The sequence below is a fragment of the Cryptotermes secundus genome, unplaced genomic scaffold (genome assembly GCF_002891405.2).
Source record: "Cryptotermes secundus unplaced genomic scaffold, Csec_1.0 scaffold250, whole genome shotgun sequence".
Lineage (NCBI taxonomy): Eukaryota > Metazoa > Arthropoda > Insecta > Blattodea > Kalotermitidae > Cryptotermes > Cryptotermes secundus.
Genome location: NW_019738873.1, coordinates 2,570,572 through 2,584,165, shown reverse-complemented (window position 1 = coordinate 2,584,165; position 13,594 = coordinate 2,570,572). Strand labels below are relative to the sequence as shown.

General features: G+C 42.9%; 1 protein-coding gene across 1 annotated transcript in view; it reads left to right on the top strand.

Moving 5' to 3' along the window:
* The window catches only part of LOC111871112, a 44,285-nt gene that overhangs the window by 19,182 nt on the left and 11,509 nt on the right, over positions 1 to 13,594 (top strand). The window contains exons 3-8 of the mRNA XM_023863941.2: positions 3,037 to 3,153; positions 4,665 to 4,799; positions 8,886 to 8,949; positions 10,916 to 11,057; positions 11,954 to 12,007; positions 13,515 to 13,569. Of these exons, the coding sequence (XP_023719709.1) occupies positions 3,037 to 3,153; positions 4,665 to 4,799; positions 8,886 to 8,949; positions 10,916 to 11,057; positions 11,954 to 12,007; positions 13,515 to 13,569 (567 nt within the window). The remainder of the gene's footprint in view (positions 1 to 3,036; positions 3,154 to 4,664; positions 4,800 to 8,885; positions 8,950 to 10,915; positions 11,058 to 11,953; positions 12,008 to 13,514; positions 13,570 to 13,594) is intronic.

The window sequence follows — 13,594 nt, the reverse complement described above, 5'->3', positions numbered from 1 at the left end:
TCGGTTCTCCGACCGGCATTACTTCGGCATCTTGTACGGGTACCTCTCGTAGTTCTGCCGCCTCAGGTTTCCTGTTCGCTGAAGTCGGCTCTTCTTCTTCTGGATGTGCCTCCCTTTCTTGGCAGGCCATCGTCACTCCGACCGGTATCACTATGGGAACCTCTTCTTGTTGTGCCGTCGCAGGTATCGTGTCCACTGGGCAGGCCAACGTCTCTTCCTGCCAGGCATTGAAGTCGGCGTCTAATTTCGTCAGCATGCTATCTGCCTTTTCTTGATTGAATTCTAATCTCGCCAGGAAATCTTCTCTGTCTTTTTTTTTATTTTCTTCCGCCTTTTCTTGATAGGAGTCTAATTTGGCCATCAAATCTTCTTTGTCTTTACTCCTATTTGCCTCCGTTTCTTCTCTGTCAACCTTTATCTCTTTCAGCATTTCCATTATTCGTTGCAAATCTTGTTTCTCCATTTTGTAGCAGTAAGATACTTGATGCACAATAATCCAATTATTTGTCAGGCGTGTTTAAGTTCGTAAAAATTCTGACACCAAATTGTCACGTGTCTTGAGTTCGAAGCTCGTTGGTCACGTGTGTAAGTCCAAATCCCACTTCTGACACCAGTTGTCGCGTGTTGTGTGTATAACGCGACAAATAACTTCACGCCGTATTTGATATAGCGAATTTTATTCCACATTCGCACTTAAAATCACCCAAATTACAGATTCACAATTACTGCTATCTGCAGTATCACAAATACTACACTTCAAATTCCAGAATGCAACTGACTGGTTGCTGGCTAACTCAGAACTAACTCGGAGGTAGCTCGAGGACTAACTGTGAATAGCCTTCGCTGCTCCTCATGTAGCCTCGATCGGACAATACAGAAAACGGCCACGTAATAAGCACCCTTGTTGCCTGGCGCTGTGTTGCTAGCAAGGCTAGCGGTAGTAACCGCTGTTACTACCGTCGTCTCTCGCAATTCTGGTTACCCGCGCTGCCTAGCAACCCGCGGTACCCTTTGTGACGTCATCGCTGTTGACTCGCGTTGCATAGCGACCAGGATGCTAGGACTCGGCTAACTTCGGCTCACTTCGGCTTCGCTCGTCGAGGCATCACGGCTGGCGGGGGGGAGGGGCGTCATCCATAGCTCAACATGTCACAATATTAAAATGAATCTTAAATAGGATGAGGTGGTATGATCTGGATTGATGTGACTCAGGTTAGGGACCAGTGGAGGGCTCTTTTAAACATGTTAATGGACCTTCTGGTTCTATAAAATATTGGGAAATTCTTGAGTAGCTGCACAATTGACGGCTCAGCTCCATGTAGTTAATTAGCCCACAAGCTAAGAAGATCCCAAGAAGAGCACGCAGTAATGCCTTTACTGAAATGTTGTCACTTTGTGAGGTTTTCCAGTGGGGTTAACAACTGCAAGTTTTCCCATCCCTTCAAAGTTACATGCTGTGTACTTGCTCACCATTGAGGTTCAACGTATTTTGAAACATCGGCTACTCTCCTCTGTATCGTAATCCGATTGAAACTCCCTCGCCCAGTTCTTGCAACGACACTTTTGAGAACTGTATCCTTCAGTGAACGACTCATACAACCTCGCAGTTAAGCGGGTTGCGTCATTCAGGATATTCTGTGTATGTGGTCTGTTGAACTTCTGACGTCTGAACTAGAGAAGTCATGCGGTGCTTTTTGAGTTCTTGAGGGTATTTTTCGGGGATGGCCAGTGTCAATATCGTCTGAATTGTTACTATTTGAGCACGCTAACGCATGTGGCACTACCTTTGTTCCCAACAAGACAACACTTCTCTGCCCGTTGCTCCTCATATACAGTACTTTGCTTCCTTATTCTGACTTCTGCTTCTAGGTTTTCGTTTTGAATATTGTTCAGGGAGTTAATGAAACCACATAAAATACAAACACCTTTAATAATGACTGCCTCACAGACGAACAATTTAGTATTCTGTAAGCACAAAAAATAATGTGGCATATAGACCCGTTTATAGGCAACGACCGCGAAACGGGCAACATGACAACAGCCGTTGCTAAGCACCAGATTCTTAATAAGCAAACGTTGAACTACAACAATAGAGGAACTGCTGGAAACGATGTTTTCTACTCGGTCCGTGCAAAGGGGTTTATAAGGAGGACAACTGAAGCAAAAAGAGAGAATTGTAAGGGAATCTATGACGCGAAGACTTAGTCGGTGCTGTCCATCAAGTCAAGTGCTTGGCAACAGCTGGCAGACAAATTTCAGGCAAGCACTGGAGAAAAGAAACAAAAATAAAAATGAAGAGAAATACACAAAGAACTTAATAATTAATAATATTATTGTCACGTAGTATGTGAGTGACTATCAACAGCGTTTTGGATTTGATATTGGATTTATTGATGACTTATCTACATGACTGTGAACTACACATAATTACAGAGCCATCGCTAATCTCCGTACTTTACAAATCACGGCAGCACCTGCTGAGTCTTTTCAAGCCTGCTGTCTTACTAGCCGTTCCCTGGTAACGGCTTCTAACATTGGAGATTCTTCAGCTTCCGCTCTCAAGTCCTCTCATCACAGCCTCTCCCGCAGAACTAACTTTGTTGCCCCGGTTGTTTTCCTTATAACTCCTCGGCACGGCCCGCACGGATAACGCCATTCCATATTGCATGAGTATCCATATCCGCGGCAACGCGTTTACCGAGTCGTTCCCTAGCAGCGGCCGATTATTCTTATTAAGAATCTGCTGACTAGCAATGAACATCGGTCCGTTGTCTGTTTCGCGGCCGTTGCCTAGAACAGAATAGTGTTTCAGAGCCGTTCGCTAGCAACGGCTGTTTCTTTAGCTCCACAATTCTTGCTTTGAAAAAAAAAACCGCAATAATAATAATAATATAATTACGTTGTGAAACCAGTGATCTAAAATATCAGAGTTAAAATCTTGATTATATTTTCTTGTTTGTAAAATGGATGTCTGTATGTATGAAGTCGTGTGGTTTGAAAGCCAGTGGCCGTATTTTGAACCTCGTTTTGTTCCAGAATGCAAGGATATCGCTTACGAACCCGAGCCGTATGACTCTTATGTACTGAGAGAGGGCAGAGTGGATGGAGAAGTCTACAACAACGTCACCTTCTTTGCACTCTGGCACGGAAAAGGTAATGTCACAGATGAGCTGAACTGGAAACAATGTGCCAACAGCATTCTGACCTGCGGGATAATAATAGACGTCACGGAATTAGCAGATGACGTAATTCCAGAGATAGCAGCCTGGAAAGAAAGCATGCTAGGAGCACTTGATGAGATAGCCAACACAAATTATCCAAGAGATATTCTCAGATTTTCCAGATCCTATAATAAAAAAAATTCTCAAAATGTTTGCCGCTATATACCTCAAAAGGCTGAGAGGAACGGACTTTCTGAAGAGGGAGGTGCACTGTCTTCGTTATATGTTAAGTTAGTAAAGCCATTTTTAAGTAGGAACATATTGTCACAACCTGCTCTGTTGTGTGACACTTGTCATTTCGTGTTTTGCCACTAACACTTGGTTTTCTGACTTCCTCTGAAGTGTTAGGGGACACGAGGTGAGGTAGTTAGTTGAGTTACACTCCGGAAAGGCGGCCTCCGTAGTCTAGGGGTAACGTTCCCACCTCATGACTCAAGGTACGCGGGTTCAAACCCGGGAGGGACTTTAAGCCGTGGGTTCCGTGTCGTAAAAGAACCTCATATCTCTAGGAGAACTCTGAGCTAAATTAGGCAAAAAGGTTCCCTCCCAAATAGTTTCCAATGCCTCCGGTAGATGGGGAAGCATTAGGTACCACTGCCAGAGGAGGGACGACCTCACTGACAGAAAGGGACTAATTATCAGATACCACTGCCAGTAGAAGGCCGAAACCTCGCTGGCAGAAAGGGGCTGATAGCGAGCACCAGTACCGGTAGGGTATGGAGACAGTAGAAATTAAAAGGGGGGACGTACAATAGACTATTAGTCGCGGTGCATGGCGAAACCCACCGCTCAATACTGAATATCTGAACTGAATACACTCCGGAAGGTCGCGGGTTAGATTTCCGACGAGGTCACTCGAATTTTCAATTGAACTAATACTTCCAGCCGCACTATGGCCCTGGGGTCGACTCAGGCTCTAACAGAAATGAGTACCAGGAATCTTCCTGGCGGTAAATGGCGGCCGATGCGTCAGGCTGACAACCTTGCCGCCATGTGTGAGCCGATTGTCTAGAAATGTGGGAGCCTCGATATCTCACAACCCTATGGGCCTCCACGGCCTGTTACAGAGATAGCTTTACCTTTATCATTATTAATATTATTATTATATTATTTCTTTTGCTATTTTGTAGTGAGAATTCTTAAAGAAACTAGTACGAGGACGCTACAAAGCGTGCCACCCTCGAGCAGTAACAAACACGGAATGGCCTCCAAGAACAGCAATACAGAATTAGACTTCAACAAATGTGAGAAAACGGCGGAGTTTGTGAATCACAGTAAACAGAATTAATGCCCTTACGTAACCTCCTCTCTGACGAGAAGGTGGGTCTGTCTGTTATGAATATGCTTGGCTTTTCGTCAGATGTACGTATCTCACATATTCATTCATCAGTAGTATGATATATAAGCACATATAAGAATAGCTGAATCTTCATTTTGTTCCAGGATCCCTCGGGATAAACGGAACGGACGAATGTTGGCAGTTCGAAGTCGGGTCCACGCCGCACCCTGAAGAGTACGTAAGCATGGAGTGGGACTTCTTTCGTGACGTATCTGCAGAGAACATGCAAATCTATCGAGGTAAATCGTAGCTACAGACTGTATTCCCGCTTGTTTGGTTGTTTTGTTTTCTTTAATTTGGCTTGTGAAACTGCCTGTACGCACGTAGCGTGTGTTTGTCATTAAGGTAAAGTTGTCCCTGTGCTTAATTAATCAAGCATCATGGGGGAGTGGATATATAGATCCACATTTTCTTTACCTCGGCACTAGTTGGAGGTGAGTGGGCAGCTTCACACCCCTGCCGCTTTACCCCCGAGGAAAGATNTTCGAAGTCGGGTCCACGCCGCACCCTGAAGAGTACGTAAGCATGGAGTGGGACTTCTTTCGTGACGTATCTGCAGAGAACATGCAAATCTATCGAGGTAAATCGTAGCTACAGACTGTATTCCCGCTTGTTTGGTTGTTTTGTTTTCTTTAATTTGGCTTGTGAAACTGCCTGTACGCACGTAGCGTGTGTTTGTCATTAAGGTAAAGTTGTCCCTGTGCTTAATTAATCAAGCATCATGGGGGAGTGGATATAGAGATCCACATCTTCTTGACCTCGGCACTTGTTGCAGGGCACTGTGACGAAAAATTTCTTTTAGACATTTTAGCTAATGCCAGCAGTTCAGTGCGATATCAGTGAAAAACTTCTGGCTTCGATTGCATGATTTTATACCGATACATGACTCCATTTCATTTGTTCATTTAATTGAACTGAATTGAAAGAACGACAGATTGAAATTTCTCTGTGTATTTAGGCTTACAAAGTGCAATTATCGCGTTTTATCGCTATGTAAACATTACACTTTTATGAAAACATCTGTGTGTTCGAGAGAAAGTAGCATTACGTCATATACTCGGATAACATTTTCAGAGCGCTAAGGTATACGCAACTTAAATTGAATTGCATTTCTCTGGCGTCGTGTAAATTTAAAATTGCATCAAATTCTTAATTGTATCTCGCCCTAACAGCTTTGCAATGCGACGCGCATGCGCATGATGACCGTATTCATCACTGCGCTCTAGGGAACGCCTTGAAGTAAATATTGAAAATTTGCGTAACGTAAATACAGAGTAACGTTTGCAAATCCGGACGACTCGACATAACTGTGAAGAAATGTTCTTATCTGTCAAGCTGTTACAGCACAGCTTCTTGTAAACAAATCGCATCATTATTATTTTAGGCAATAATATTGTCACGTGTCCGGGATCCGTGGCTAAAAGTAACGGGTTCTGGATTCGATGATTCGATTTATTGATGCCGTATACAATCATATCATACTTACAAGCAATACAGCGTTATCACTGAGCTACACAATTACAGTTCACCGTTGCAGACGCACTAGGGTTCTGTCTTCACTAGTCGTGTCCTGGTAACAGAATTAAAGCAGTCCAATTGTTACTGAATCTTATAATCATACACTAAAGCTTCACAGGCTGACTTCCAATTCTTCTTCTACTACGAACTTCCCGTGGATATGTTCTCCTACGACAACTCCGACTGACTGCTCACCTGAAGTAGGTACCAATTTTCCCCAAAGTATTGTCACGTGTCCGGGTTTCCGTGACAAATAATTGTGGATTCTGCATTACACGAAGCTGTTTTATTGGGCCACTTGTTTACATTTACACTTACAATCACTCGGACGTAACTTCCTCAAGACGATGCAACCTGACTAGTCCGTCATATCTGATACGACCACTGATCCGGTGTTCTCTGGTCTGCCTTCAGATCTGATCTGATCCGATCCGATCCGATCTGATCTTCTACCCTCCTAAGTAGCTCTTTGTGTACCTCTGAGAGAACCCCTTGTCGAAGGGTTCTCTTTCGCATGTTACCTAAAATATTCGTTGCCGTGGGAACTCAACGGTTTTGTCTCTGTTGTCTAGGCAGTTCCTCAAGTAGTTGTCTTTCCATGTATTTGTTGCCGCTGAAGTATGCGTTCCCATTGCAGCCGTTGCGCAGCGATGGACGTCATATAGTCCAGCTTTTAGGCGGCACGCCACAGGATTCATATTCACCAAACTATTCTGCGTCACATCCCTGAAGACCTGTAAGCTTGATGCTCATTGATGTACAGCCTCAAATCTCATTACATGACTTCACGTGTCGAACACTAGGATCACGTGACAGGGCTTACCATTCCTAAGTGGAGTTACTCTGGAATTTGAATGTTGTTACGCGGGTCTGTTACCTACGTCAGTCGTGTCCTCACTGACGTCACGAAAACACCCGCAACGAACGACTATGATGGTCGACTAACACACCACTGCACTCCCGCCCCAGAAAGAAGGCATCCACAAGCAACAAACCAAAAGCAACCACGTGCAACACAAGGACCTCAAAATAAAACTGATGGTAACCCACATAAAAGCAAAATAACCAGAGGCAACTATACTAGGATAAAGTGAGCAGCATAACCTGTACACCTGAAGGTGGCCAGTTAGGCCGAGAAATGTAGTGTTCAGTAAAGTGATATGAAGACATAACAGTGAATGATGTTACTCTTAGACGGCACAAAATCTCGAATTGCAATTTACTTACTTATGGAGCGGAGCCCTTCTTGAGGAGCCGCCAAATCTGCAGCTACTCAAGAATTTCCCCGCATTTTATGGAACCCGAAGGTTCATTACCGTGTCCACAAGAGCCCTCCACTGGTCCCTATCCTGAGCCAGATCAATCCAATCCATACCATACCATCCTATCTATTTAAGATCCATTTTAATATTGTCCACCCTCCTACGTCTTGGTCTTCCCAGTGGTCTCTTTCCTTCTGGCTTTCCCACCAATATCCTATATGCATTCCTCTTCTCCATTGGTGCTATATGCCCTGCCAAGCTCATCCTCCTTGATTTGACTATCCTAATTATACTTTGAGAAGAGAACAAGTTATGAAGCTCCTTATTATGCAGTTTTCTCCAACCTCCTGTCACTTCATCTCTTTTCGGTCCAAATATTCTCCTCAACACCCTGTTCTCAAACACCCTCAGTCTATGTTCCTCCCTTAATGTTAGAGACCAAGTTTCACACCCATACAGAACCACAGGAAAAATTATAGTTCTGTATATACTATATTTTATGCGTTGGACAGCAGACGAGAAGACAAAAGGCTCTGGACCGAATGGTAGCAAGCATTAACCGAGTTCAATCTCCTCTTAATTTCCTCCTGAATCAGGTTTCGGTTTGTTACCGTCGTTCCCAAATATCTGAACTGCGCCACATTTTCAAAACATCTGTTTCCTATCTTTATGTCATGATTTTGCCCTGCATTTTGGTGATGAGACAGCAACATGTACTTAGTTTTCTCTGTCTTTACCTCTAGACCAACCTCTTTACTTGCGTCAGTTAGTGTGTGTTTTTTTTTTCTTTATGGTATCTACATTATCACCCAGTAGATTCACATCATCGGCATAGGCCAACAGCTGATGCGTCCCATTTAGTTTCAGTCCCACCTGGTTTCCCTGGACCTTCCTAATGGCATATTCGTTTGTCCAAGGAATCCGTTTAGTTCCGAGGTTTCTTGAGAATGTTTGTAACAAGTTTATTTTTTTACGGTGAGGAGTTGTTAGCTCCACGCCAAACCCCCAAGCTGGAGAATCACCCCTTGTCGGCTCTCCGCGACTGATTATTCAATATATTAGCAGCTTCCCTCCATACCTGGAGGGCGTCTCCATCCGCATCCTGAGGACACGCCATGCCGTCGTGACAAGGGACCCACCTAACATGGCTCGAAGTGCAAGAGGATGCTGAAATATAACATCAGTGGCTAAGACACGCCATTCAAACTTATCACTAATTTTTAAAGAAATAATTCATTTGATGCCCGTTTCTACGTAACAGAAATGTTTCCTAAAGCTTACTGAAAGTTTTCGTGCCCCGAAACTATAGCACGAATGTCTAATTACGTTTTGACATGAGATACTTCGTGTCCAGTAAACAGTCATTGGTTAATGTTTACTTCACGATGCTGCGCTGAGCGCAGTAAAACCTGCAAGTTCAGACTAATTGCTGAACACAATCTGTATTCTGTAATAACGAGCCTTCAGCTTGCTACCTATGTTAGAATAGGAATAATTGTTTGATATGATGTAGTTCAAGCAGATTCAGAATCATATCTGTTGCAGATGGCGGACGCTGCGGTTACCTGCACAACAGCAACTACTCCTTTCAGGTATACACAAGTGAAGGGTAAGTTGTAAGGCCACATACGGCCACAGCACTTCTTTCAGTGATTAAGGGATTATTGTCGGGAAATATGACATTAAGTCTCGTTTCTCTTGTTCAGTTATGCGCTCACGTCGTCTTTAAATACAGATGAAGCATCCAGAAACCTTCGAGATGTTTGGAAGCTCCAGTGTCAACCGTTGTGGAGAGTTCTCAATCGCAACAGGTCACACCCGTTCCTAGAAGAAGCTGCGTTCCTTAGGTGTGGCACATGCCCGCACTAATTTCTTCAAGAATATTTACTACGAAACAATCGAAATAATAATAATTCAATTCGTTTTTATTTACGCGCAATCTGAACAGCACAGAACGAATTACAAAGTCNCTAAGTATAGGAATAAAAATATCTGCACAACCTTTGATGATAAAACCGGGAATACCGTCAAGTCCAACAGATTTTGATGGTTTTAGTCTCTTGATGGCTTTGTAGACATCAGCATCAGAAATAATAATAACTCAATAATTATAATAATAACTCCATAAACATAAGTGAAACCTATTATTTGAGAAGTGAGAAAGTTAAACTATATACAATTAGCATTTTGATTGGTATAGACATGGCAGCAATAAAATATGAATTCTGAAACCATTTTCTCGTCGAATGTAAATGGTTCTGTCATTCTTCAAGTTTTTCTTGCTACATAGAACTAAGCGTTCTGAGGCGTGTGAAATTATAACGTTATGACGTGTATATTATTTGTGGATATAGACAAGTAACACGTGGCCAGCAGTAATGGCCGTCATGCAAGCCGACATGTTGAAACAATAGACAATCATAAACCGTGCTTCAAAATCGGCAGGCATGAATGTTGCAGTGACAATCTGATTACAGCCCACTCTCGAGGCCAGCTCTCCCAGCTGCCGGTACTCCTGAACGCTGGGTACCCCTCTCCTCATGCAAGCCTTGAAGTTGTTCTATCTGTGCCAGAATTTCACCGAAATACTGAAAAGTGTTCCAAAACCAAAATGTATGCGAAACCGGGGTATGAAGTTTATGGATGCGAGGAAACAAGAACAAGAAAATTTCACAGTAACATAAATAAACAATAAAATATTTCCAGTAAAATTAGTGTGCTTATTTAGAGAAAGTGAGAATTCAATTTCCATGTCCAGTTTAGGAGCGCGTAACGGTCCTGGAACCCAAAAACATGTTGATGCTATGTGGAAATAGTGGGACAAACAGAAAATGTGGAAAAAATTTTGATTTGGAAAACTAACCGGCCATTTTGAGGGATGTAATGACAGAATAATGGGAAAGAGGATGTGAATTGGAGTGCAGAATCAAATTTTGAAGTTGTGTGATGTTGAGGTCTGGAGTTTCCAAGCAGTGAGATATTTCCTGGCAATGGTAAACAAAGATGCTGTGTTGTGTAGTCAGGCACATGTTCAAGAACTCAATATACTGTCACAATTTTTTGTTGTGTGACTATAGACGGGGTTTGGATTGGTAATTTGATTTATTGGTTTCTTACAGATCCGTGACTACAAGTAATTATAACTGTTTTACTAATTCACACACTTTACAGTTCACTGAAGTACACACTAAAGCCTCTGCCTGCTGTCTCTTCACCAGTCGTTGTCTGGTAACGGCTTCCAACAGCGGACGTTCCTCTTCCTCTGGGTTCCCAAACTGCCCCCATACCTCAATTACCAGCTTCTGACAGCAACAGCTCACAAGGACTGTACCGCAGCGGTTCTCTAACTCACTCACTCACTCACCAACTACTTTTCACTTCACTGACTGAACTCACACCTCACTAACTGTCTTGCTTATAACATCTCGGCACGAACAACACCGTTCCTCTGTTGCAGCTTACAGGCGTTGCCTAGTAACCGCCGTTGTCTAGTTATTTGTTTAGCAATCGTTGCCTAGCAACTGGTCTACATGCCACAATATAGAATTTAATTCAAATTTACGTGATTTTTTCAGTGCAAAATTGGCGTTTGTATTCCACCCTGTTTCCGGAGTTCGAGCAGTGAAGTTAAATCTGATTGGTGGAGACTGTGAAATAAACTGCGACGGAAGCAGCAGCAATTGCAGTATGCCTTTGGACAGTTCTGCAATGAAAGATGTAAGCATTGATCATGTCAGAACAGACTTCATGTCAAGATCCAAAATTATAAAGAATCATTAAATGTTTTGAGATTGTTCGATATACAGAGTGTCCCACGAGGAAAGGTTCATATTCTGGGAGGTCATACTGACGGTCATTCTAAGCAAAACTGTATATGTACATGTGCCCTATTCCGAACGGTTTCCGAGTTAGAGCTATTGCACTGTACACTGTACAGACGAGCAACACGCCATGTCCTCACACGAGTTGCAGAGTGCATTTCTGTTGACGGTGGAATTTTCGGAAATGTATTACACTAGGTAACTGCACCGAACAGTAAATTAGAAACGGTACGTAATATCTCTTTCTTATCCACAGTTTTGGATCTGTAGAGCGTAACGCCTCTATCCCGGAAACCGTTCGGAATAGGACACATGTACATATACACTTTTTGCTTAAGGCGCGTCCACATTACTCGTGCTCGTGTGACTCGCTATGCTCGCGAGTAATGTGGACGATATGACAAAGCACGAGACAGGCAAATTTAAAATTTTTAATTTAAAAACTATAGCCAATAAATTAAAATACGACTACAGCCTATACACACTACGAGTAAATATACGGATCCTCACGCGCCGAAGCCTGGCGAGCAACTGAAGTAGTGTGGACGAAGATTTACGAGCACAAGTAAAAGCCAGACGAGCACGAACACGAGCACGAGTAATGTGGACGCGCGTTTAGAATGACCGATACTGTGACATCCCAGAACATTGACCTTTCCTCCTGAGACATTCTCTGAAAACTGCAAAGTTTCCATTGCAAGAACCAGACTCACATTTATACAGGATGTTCAAGTGACGTTTGACGTTCTTGTACCAAGTTTGAACTATTACCGTTTCTTTTGCTTTTTCCAGTTCTCCAAACCCCAGTACTTCGTCGATCTGAAGTACCGCTACTATTGCATTCGCGTAAGTATTTGCATGCTTGCAGTGAGAGTATGTGAAATGCGTGAAACAGTCATAAATAAAAACGCTGTAGAACAAATGGCACATTTAAATTATGTTGTGAATGAAGCAACGTATAAGTGTAGCCATGATTAGCAGACAAATTAGCAAAATGTCAATCTACGTGTGAATTAATTTTAAGAATATTACGTAGGAGGACTATTGTGAAGTTGTGGAGATTCCAGTTCTGATGTGCCATAGTAGAGATGGGTTTTGACAGCAAAATCAGCGCAACATATTCAGTCAGCACCTGCTCACGCTGGTTCCTCGCTCTCGCATTTTTCTTCTCTTTTCTTCTACCCTGAAGATGGAGGCGATACGTTCCTCCGAGACGTCGGTTAATACAATATCTACACGGCGCCACATCACATAAGACGGCTTTCTTCATAGTCACCGCCGTGAAAACCTCAAATCTTACTTAGATAATTGGATTTATTGACCACTTACAGGTCGTAACTACAAATAACTGTAACATTACCGCTCATCTCCATGCTTTAAAAATCGCTAGAGCCCACAGTCCAGTGTTCTTAGCGTGTTAGTAAACGTTTACTGGCAACTGCTTCTAACAATCGCTGGTTCTCTGCTTCCTCTCTGCCTCGCGGCTACAGAATTTATCATTAAGCGAAGAGGTAGGGATAAGTGGTCTCCAGGCTAGAACACAAACTTACAGGAATATATTGACAATATTTAGAATCTTTTGTACACATATATTCCCGTCTTAATTGCAACTTCTTGTACTGTTACCCTTCTTCCGCACTGCATATTGCGGCCATCATCAGGTGTCTTCCATCTTGATAAAACTGTAGCACTATATGTCAAAATTGCGTTTCACGTGTCAACGCGATATTTCCTAATTAAAATGAATTAAACTTGGAATTAAAATCTTAATGTTATTTCCATTGTGGTCGCCGTCCACTCATTTAAAAGATATTTGCTTGAGAGTATTTCTCGCTGTTGGGCTTCCATTTTGTCATGACATCTGGGATACTTGTTACTGCCATTGTATTTACGTCTGAAAAAGAAGTTCAGAACTATTAAAAGGTAAAGAAATATTCCTGTAACAGGCTGTGGAGGCCCATACAGTTGTGAGACGTCGAGGCTCCCACATTATCTAGACAGTCGGCTCACAGTTGGCGGTGAAGTCAGCTTTACTCGCCGGCCGCCCTTTACCCCCCAGGAATATTCCTGGTACTCATTTCTGTTAGAGACTGATTCGACCCCAGGTCCATAGTGCAGCTGGAAAGGTTAGGTCAACTGAAAAATCTAATGACCTCGTCGGAAATCGATCTCGCGACCTTCGGCTTGTAACATAGTGCGTCAGTCAGCTACTGTATCTCGTTACCCTCTATCCTGTACTGATTCGATTTAAATGTCTGCGAGTGTGTAACTTTCCATGGATATCATATACTGTGCATGTTTTATTGAACAAAGTTGCCTGCAGTAACGAAGCCAATATTTTTCTAATTATCAGGTTTTACACGGCGCCTGCGCCATCCACACAGTGACAATTAAGATTGAAGATCCACGTGAGTAAGACACAGGTCTTAACGT